The sequence below is a fragment of the Entamoeba nuttalli genome (assembly GCF_000257125.1).
Source record: "Entamoeba nuttalli P19 unplaced genomic scaffold asmbl_2276, whole genome shotgun sequence".
Classification (NCBI taxonomy): Eukaryota; Evosea; order Mastigamoebida; family Endamoebidae; genus Entamoeba; species Entamoeba nuttalli.
This window is the reverse complement of record NW_008575197.1, coordinates 1-8,500: the sequence shown is the minus strand read 5'-3', so window position 1 is coordinate 8,500 and position 8,500 is coordinate 1. Positions and strand designations below refer to the sequence as shown.

The following is an 8,500-nucleotide window of genomic DNA, read 5'->3' as shown; positions in this document are numbered from 1 at the left end:
ATTAATACTTAATTAATTGCTTATTATTTCGTTTAGGCTAAAATATTACTTATGTGTTTATGGAAATTATAAAAATAACTGACATATATAAACAAAATAAATTTACAGATATAAATGACCTTTCTCATTGACTGCATCATAAAATGGATGAACATATACTTCAATTAATGGATTTTGAAGAATATATTTTCTAAATTCTTTTATAAAAAGGAATGGGTCATATGAAAACCAATTTTGAATAAATAAAAGAGTAGGGTGAGTAATTTCTATAAGTAAAGTACTAGCTGTTATGAGGTCCTTAATTTCTAATTGCATTTCATATTTTTCATAAATCATTTTCCCGCAGTATTGACATTGAACGTCTTCTTTTCTATGATCTCTTTGAATACATCCACATTTATATTCAATACAATCGTCAATATTTTCTGGATATATTTTACAAACAATACATTTAATTCTCATCACCTCAATTTCTTTAATTTTATTGTATGTGAAATTTCTTATTTCTTCAACTGTATAACAACACTGTTGACAATAAACCATCTGAACTCCTAATGGGGCAAGTGTAATGCCACTGCTTTGTGTTGAACGATTTGAATATTCATCAAACCATTGACTTTGTTTTATTTTCTTTTGTTTATTTTCCTTATTAACAATACCTGTTATAACAGTCGCTTCTGAGTCTTTCTTGATTTCAGATATTTCAGAAAAGTCAATTGTATTTAAATCTTTACTTGCTATTTTAAATTTTTCTTCATCACTACTATTTTTGATATTTTCTTTTAATACATTTTCAGTTCTTTCTGTTGATTCATTCATTTTCCTTAACAAGGTACTGGCACTTCGTATTTTCTTTAAATGAATAAGTTTTTTAATTACATTAATGTACTTCTTTAAACATTCATCTTTTGGATATTTTTCTTCTACCCTCTTTGTCATTTCAAGAATTATATCTTTTGGAAGTTGTCTTGCTAGTCTTCCAATTCTTTCAATAATTACCTGCTCATTTCCTTTAATAGCTATAACAGTTGAATGTTTAGTAGCTTTAAGATAAAGTCTTCTATCTCTACCAGTAAAAGGTAAGGTATCAGTGAGATAAATCCAGTCTCCAATATCAAACTTTTCATATTGGTCTTTCTCTAAACATACAATATACACATTACCACATTGTGGTAAAGGAACTTTCCATTCAAATAATTTATCTAAGACTACTCTTTTTTCTTGAACAATATTTTTAATAGTATCATTTATATAAAAGTGGTCATATCCAAAGAAACAGTTTAGACAAAGAACTGTTTTATGTTTGCTTACTTGAGAGGAATAAGATATTATATATGCCAATAAATTCTTAATTGGAATTTGAGAATGAATGTGTTGATTCATCATTGATATGTCAAGACTTAATGGATATCTTACTAGAGAAAGATAAAAATAATACCAATGATTATATAAATTCATTAATAACTTTGTCGTATGTTCATCTAATTCAAATCGTTCATTAAAATTTGTTTTACTAAGAAATTTTCCTTTATTATATTCACATAAAATCATTTCTTCACATTTTCCAATAATCATTTTAGGAGGTGTTTGAATTGTTTCAGGAAATACATCAAAGTTATTAAATCGAATCAATACAATATTTGATACTTTTAAATCTCTTAAATCAATTGATTCAACTTCTAATATTCTATTTCCAAAACCAATAAATTGTAAAGGATTTCTTTGAATACAAATTCCATAAAATGTTTTTCCTTCAAGAAATTCTTTATCTGGGATTTGAGGAAAGAAGTCATCAGGAGTAAACATTGATGGCATTTGAGGAATAAATCTTTTTAAGTTCTTTTTTCCCTTTTCAAACTAAAAATAATAAAAAATGGAGAATAATTCAGTTTTATTATATTTGTTTATTCTTTATTCATTTATAATTGAATTATTTGATGAAACCTTATGAAGAGAACTTATTTTTCTATCTAAACGTACTTCTGATTTTCTTAATCTTTTTGAGAATGAATTAATTCTTTTCATAGTATTTTTAACTTGATTTCTTTCTTGTTGTTCTAATTCAATACTATTGCCCATTACAACTGTTGCTCTTCCTACTTTCTTTTTGTTTACTCTAAACTCTTTTACAATTTTAAAAACAGGATCAAAGTCTATTCCATAACGTTGTTGAATAGAATTTCCAAGTTGTTTTGCAAGAATATCATTTTCGTATAAGTCAGTATAACAAATTTTTTCAAGTCTACTTTCATATCTTAAAACGTCTTCAAGAGAATGAACTAATGTTTTCATATCATCATAAGATGTTTCTGTTTCATTTAATGATTTATTGAAATAGCTTTGTATTTCTTTAGTTTTCTTTAATTTTTGTTGAAGAATTAAATTCTCTTCTTCCATTTCTTTTATTTTATTTTTCATTTCATCATCTTTGACAATACTAATTGCTTCTACTTGTCCATTTTTAATAATAATATCACAGCGGCATGACAATACTCTATTAAGTGTTTGTGTATTTAACATTTGAATAGTTTCTGCATGCGCCTCTTTTTCTTTGATTAATTCATTTGTGGTTTTTTGTTGTTCATTTATAATGGAAAATATTTCTGTTTTCATTTCTTCTATTTGATGAATTGCAACTTCAAGTTTTTTTTTCATTTCATCTCGTTCATCTCTTATTTTATTATATAATGTCATTAAACTATTAAACTGTTCTAACACCTCCTGCCATTCTTGAATGACATAGTTATTCATTTTCTTAAGTTCTTCTATAGTTTCTTCTTGACTTTCACTACTGTCTAACTCACTTGATGAAAAGTCATCAGAAGAATCAATAAGAGAAGACACCTCTTCTGTGTCTTGGGTTTCACTTGTATTTAATTCTTCAGGAATCATATTACTACTGCTCATTTCTCTATTAGTAATTTTTAGTTAAACCCTTAAAATGTTCGTCTATAAAAAAATTCTAACTAGAAAAATAGAATTAAAATCTATATAAGCCAAAATCCATTGAAAACAATTGTTTCGTTTTGTTGGATTTCTGTTGTTTCAGTGATTTCTGACGTTGTTGTAGTTCTTCCATTTGTTGAATAACTTGTTGATGAATAAATATGAGTTATTGAATATGGATCTTCTGTTCTTGAATAACGATGACTTCTTTCATTCGTGTGAAGATGTTTTCTATGTCTTAATCCACTTTTCCCAACATCAAAAGTTGTTAGAGTAATTTCTGTTGATTTTGATTTTTTTGGTGGGGGTAAGGGTTTTGTTATATGGGTTGTCTTTTCCGAAGTAATTTTAAGAGAATTTTCTTCATTTTTTTTATTAAAAGTTTTTGAAATTGGTTCATCAATACACTCTTTAACTCTTCCATGTTGCATAACATCCTTTAGTACAATTGGTTTAAAGGAATTTTGTTCTTGTGGATGTTGATTAATCTCACTTTTTGTTTGGATAGAAGGTGAAGGAATAGGAGCAACTTTTTGAGATGAAACAGAAGCACACTTCTTTTTAGGTTGTTTGGGAGGTAGATTAATCTGGTTTGTTAAAACCTCTTCTTCTTTGCTTTGTTTTTTTTCCTGGTTGATTTGTTTGTTTAGTTGCTCAAGGGCTTGTTGTACAAGTTGGACAAGATCTATTTGTATAACTGATGACTTATTCTTAAAAGCGTTCATTAAAAATTCAAAATAGAAGCAAAACACACGAAAGTCAACAGTATGAGCTAACACATCTTCAGTAGTTAATAACTCACTTACACCTAATAAGTCATGTGCCATTCTCATAGACAAACCAATTCTTTCTCCTTCTCCTCTTTTTAACATCCAATCATAAAAACAATGACGTTGATCAAAAAATAAATCAAGCAAAGCTATGAGAATTTTTCCATTGAAAAAATTTTCCATCATCTTGTTAGTTGTAGATAAATCAATTTCATAAAGATTAAGTATATCTTGAAGCCATTTAAGAATAATTTCATACTGTTGTTGTTGAGAAAGTTGTGGAGAAAGTAGATTAGATTTATGATGATTCATATATATTTGAAATAATAATCCTAGAAGATATTTAAAATCAGAATTGCCATTTACAATATTTTCAGCAGAACAAAGAGGTTTAATTTTATATACCTTTTCAATAAACCTTAAAGCAACTGTACAATTTGAGATATTTTGGATCCTAAATTTTGGATCTTCAATAATTTTCTCAGAACAATGTTTATTAGTTAACTTTTCTACTAACAAGATAAGATTTACTCCTGTTTTCATATCTTCTTCTAAGTTAGAAATAATAATATCAGGTTTGAGTGTGTCATTGATCCAGTCAACAAAGATTGTTTCTTGTGCTTTTTGCCACTGTCCATCATTCTTTTTCATCACTTTTTTATTCTAGTTAAGATGGTCAATTAATAAATAATCCCTTCGGTTCAATCTTGTCAATTTAGATAAGATAAAGTAATGTTTATTAAGATTGAAAATTGCATAATCATCTTGCACATAAAGACAATTTTACAAAAAAGAATAAATTAAAAATGAAATAATATAGAAAATGATAATAATGGCATGATAAGAAAGTAAACATTCATACCATAACCATTTCGACAATACCTTTAAATCCATTTTTGTGGCAACTTAAGGTAATAAATTTATCAGTTAATAATTCAACACAATCTGGTCGAAGGGTTGGATTAAAACATGTGCATTGTTTCATAACACGTTTAAATTCTTTAGAAGATTTACTATTCTTTGGCTCAGGAATTCCTTCATTTACAATAGCTTTCATAAGTTCTTCTCCACGTAATTCATAATGAGGTGGATAACCTTCCAAGAGTTCAAATAAAACAATCCCAGCACTATAAATATCAATTTTATTATTATACACTTTATCTAATATAACTTCTGGTGGCATCCAATAAGGAGAACCAACCATTCCTTTTGCAGTTTTACCTTTTACAGCAAACCCAAAATCAGCTAATTTAATATCACCATTTTTATTGATCAAAATATTATCCGATTTAATGTCTCTATGCATCATATTATTACCATGTAAATATGCTAATCCCATAATAATTTCTTTCATCACAAAGGCAATTTGTGAATCATTTAAAGTAAGTCCATAACTATATTGATTTAATAAATCTGTTAAACATCCTCCATCCATATATTCCATTGCAACCCAAAGATATCCATCATCAAGATAAGATCCAATAAATGATACAATATTTTTATGATTTAAAGATTTATGAATAGTTATTTCTCCAATTAAATTATTCATATTTTTACGTGTTACAATAATCTTTTTAATAGCAACTTCTTTATTTGTTGCTCTTTCATTTGCTCGGTAAACTTCTCCCATTGCTCCTTCACCAACCTTCTTTATATTAACAAGAAATTTAGCTGGACATCCCTCATCAACAATTTTATCAATTGATAATGGTTGTGTTTGAATTAATTGCATAGTGCGTGGTCTTTTGATTTGACGTTCTTTTCGCTTCATGTACAAATCAGATTCTTTTTTTGTTGTTATTGTACGAGGAGATAATTGTGTTCTAGTAATTGGTGACTCAGAACGTTTAAATGAAATTATTTGAAGAGATTCTTGATGTTGGAGTTGTCCTTGACTCAACTGGATTTGTAGTGTTTGAGAAGGGGCTTCTTTATTTTGACGAGGAGATGAAGTATAGTCATTTATTACATGAACATCAAAAATTCCTGTTTTTTTTGTTGAATTAAGATTTAAACAAGGGACCTTTCTTGGAGTTGTTGTTATAGGTGTTGTTGTTATGGCAGTTGGTGATTGCCTAACAAGAGTCAATTTTTTATCTTCTTTTGTTGGAGATGTTTCAACGCTCATTCTAATAACAGAATTATGTGTTGGTGTTTCTGACATTGAAACTCTTGGAGTTTGTTCTTTTCTTGGTGAAACTGGCTCTGGTTCAACAACTACTTTCTTAAATACTTCTGATTTCTTTAAACTACATAAAACTCAAAAAAAAACAAACAACCAAATAACCTTGAAAAGAAACCACTAAATGTTCTTGGAGAATAAGGTTGTCTAAAAGATAAGGAAGTTATTTATTATCTAAATTTCTTATTTAACAAACTCCATTAAAGATGAAAATATGTTTTTTTAGTTATGCGTAATTAATTTTTTTTTTTTGAAGAACTTTATTTCCAATCAAATCCACTTTCTTATTAATTCCTCTATTTTAAGAGATTGTCTAATATAACTCTTTATAATTAATATTATTATATAGATAATTATTTTCTTTGATGGAAGGTCTTTAATATAGTGTCTTACCTCCAAAATACATCCTTCTTTTTTTTTATTTGAACAAAAATGGTTAACAGCTATTATAATAATCAAAAATTGACACTTGTCATGATAACAAAGTCAATTGCGAGTTTAAAAATATACCTTTTTTTTATTAAATCTCATAGAAAAATATTAACTAATTTCAACAAATTTTTATTTTAGAAAATTAAATATTATGAATCTAATTCACTGATTAATTAAATTGTAATTTTGTAAGATAATTAATCTCATATAAAATTATGACTATTTTATTTGTTTCGGAAACTTTTTTCGCTTATAAACGTACTAACTTTTTTATTTTTTCCTTTATTCTAGTATTACAACTTTTTAGAGCTTCATTAAAAAGTATTTAAATTATTTTATTTTAAGGTGTTAGTACTAAATTATTAATGACATTCAACATTTTGATCTAATATGTCTCTTAATGAAAAAAAGATTTAATCACATATTTTCTTATTAAGTTGAAAAGAAACTTACTTTTAGTTTTATTGTTTTAATTGTTCATTATTTTTTTATTAAATCATTAAACAAAAACAAAAAACAAATTATTTAAATAGAATTATAAAAACATTTTGAGAGTATTAAATCATATATAAAAGAATTTTAATAAAATAATTTCTCAAAATAACAAAATTTGAACAAACACAAAACTACCATCAATTAAACTATTTTTCATTAAGTCATAATACAATGAAGTAACTCCAAAAATATAATTTCTTAATACAACAATTTTTTTTATTCTTAATAATTAAATTAAAATATAAAACCATTAAATAAATGTTTTTATTTGTTATTTTTTTTTTGTTAATTTATTTTTATTTCATTCAATAAGCTAATAATATTCTTCGTTTTCATTGTAAATAATATTTAATAAGTCATTCAATAAAACCCTGAAAATAAAAAATATTATAAAACACAAATATTCTTTTGACCAAATAAATCATGTTAAAAAAAAAGAAACTTAAATTAACAACATCCTCCTTTCTTTTGTTTCTTTTGACCATCTAATTCAACTCCTTCTTTTTCCTGTTCATTACAAAATGGAGTCTTCATGATTTCTTTAATTAATTCATTAAACAAATCTTCAATTCCATCACCTGTTTTAGCAGAGACTTCAAAATATTTTAATTTAAGTTCTTTGGCTTTTTCTTCAGCTTCTTCTTTACTAACAACTCTATCTTCTAAATCAATTTTATTACCAGCAATGAAAATAATATGTTTACCATCACATTTACAACATTGTTCAACCCAATTAGGAATGTTTTCAAATGACTCTTTATTACTTACATCAAACATAATAATAGCTGCCATAGCATTTCTAAAATAATTACCAGTTAAAGTAGCAAAACGTTCTTGTCCAGCTGTATCCCAAATTTGAAGTTTAATTTGTTTTCCTTCAACTTCAACTTCTTTACTTCCTACTCCAACTCCAATGGTTGCTTTGGTTTGTTCAGCAAATTCATTACTAACATATCTATTCATACAACATGTTTTACCAACAGAAGACTCTCCTACCATAATAACTTTTACTTTTTGTTCATTAGACTCATTCTTCTTTTCTTCTGGTTTTACTTCTTCTTTGTGTTCTTCTTCTGGTTTTACTTCTTCTGGTTTTACTTCTTCTTTAATATCTTTTTTTGGTTCAACGTCTAATTTTTCTTCATTGTTTGTAAGAACCGTCTCTTTAGTATCACTCATAACTGACTAAACTTCTTTTTTAGTTTTCATAGTCTATGATTCAAATAAAAGTAATGAAACGTGGAGTCACGTGGAAGTTATGTAGTAAAATTAAACTAACACCATTTTTGTTACTATTTAATGTTTATAAAAAGCATTTATTATAGGGAATAGTCAAAATTTTGGATTATTTTATTTAGAAATAATGAGAAACCAACGAAGAAAATTTTATTTTAAAAAAATCCAGCTTCTTTTTTTTTTAAATGAAATATAAAAAGAAAAAGAGAAGTAAAAATAATTAAGACTAAAAATACAAAACTCTAAATTGTAATATTCTTTTATATTTATGCTTTATTTCATAAACTAAAAATGTAAATTTTCTTAAACAATTCTATTTATTTATATCCTAAAATTTTGTTATTTTATTAAAATGTTACTTTTAATAACTTGAAGTTTCGGTTTTGACTGTTTGGAAAAAAACAAACAGAAAATAAAAAGAAGAAATGAAAATCATTTA

General features: G+C 25.9%; 5 protein-coding genes across 5 annotated transcripts; all 5 read right to left on the bottom strand.

Moving 5' to 3' along the window:
- Window positions 1–102: 102 nt before the first annotated feature.
- ENU1_016710 (hypothetical protein) lies at window positions 103–1,815 on the bottom strand (the record flags this gene model as incomplete). The annotated part of the gene is made up of 1 exon (XM_008856867.1): window positions 103–1,815. The coding sequence occupies one exon, from the start codon at window positions 1,813–1,815 to the stop codon at window positions 103–105; it is 1,713 nt and encodes a 570-aa protein (XP_008855089.1).
- A 96-nt stretch (window positions 1,816–1,911) lies between these two features.
- On the bottom strand, window positions 1,912–2,907 carry ENU1_016700 (hypothetical protein; the record flags this gene model as incomplete). Its single annotated transcript, XM_008856866.1, has 1 exon — window positions 1,912–2,907. The coding sequence occupies one exon, from the start codon at window positions 2,905–2,907 to the stop codon at window positions 1,912–1,914; it is 996 nt and encodes a 331-aa protein (XP_008855088.1).
- An 80-nt stretch (window positions 2,908–2,987) lies between these two features.
- Window positions 2,988–4,367, bottom strand: ENU1_016690 (calponin domain family protein, putative; the record flags this gene model as incomplete). The annotated part of the gene is made up of 1 exon (XM_008856865.1): window positions 2,988–4,367. One exon carries the CDS (start codon window positions 4,365–4,367, stop codon window positions 2,988–2,990), a length of 1,380 nt encoding a protein of 459 aa, XP_008855087.1.
- A 205-nt stretch (window positions 4,368–4,572) lies between these two features.
- ENU1_016680 (serine/threonine protein kinase, putative) lies at window positions 4,573–5,880 on the bottom strand (the record flags this gene model as incomplete). Its single annotated transcript, XM_008856864.1, has 1 exon — window positions 4,573–5,880. One exon carries the CDS (start codon window positions 5,878–5,880, stop codon window positions 4,573–4,575), a length of 1,308 nt encoding a protein of 435 aa, XP_008855086.1.
- Window positions 5,881–7,272: 1,392 nt separating this feature from the next.
- ENU1_016670 (Ras family protein) lies at window positions 7,273–8,004 on the bottom strand (the record flags this gene model as incomplete). The annotated part of the gene is made up of 1 exon (XM_008856863.1): window positions 7,273–8,004. The coding sequence occupies one exon, from the start codon at window positions 8,002–8,004 to the stop codon at window positions 7,273–7,275; it is 732 nt and encodes a 243-aa protein (XP_008855085.1).
- Window positions 8,005–8,500: the final 496 nt, after the last annotated feature.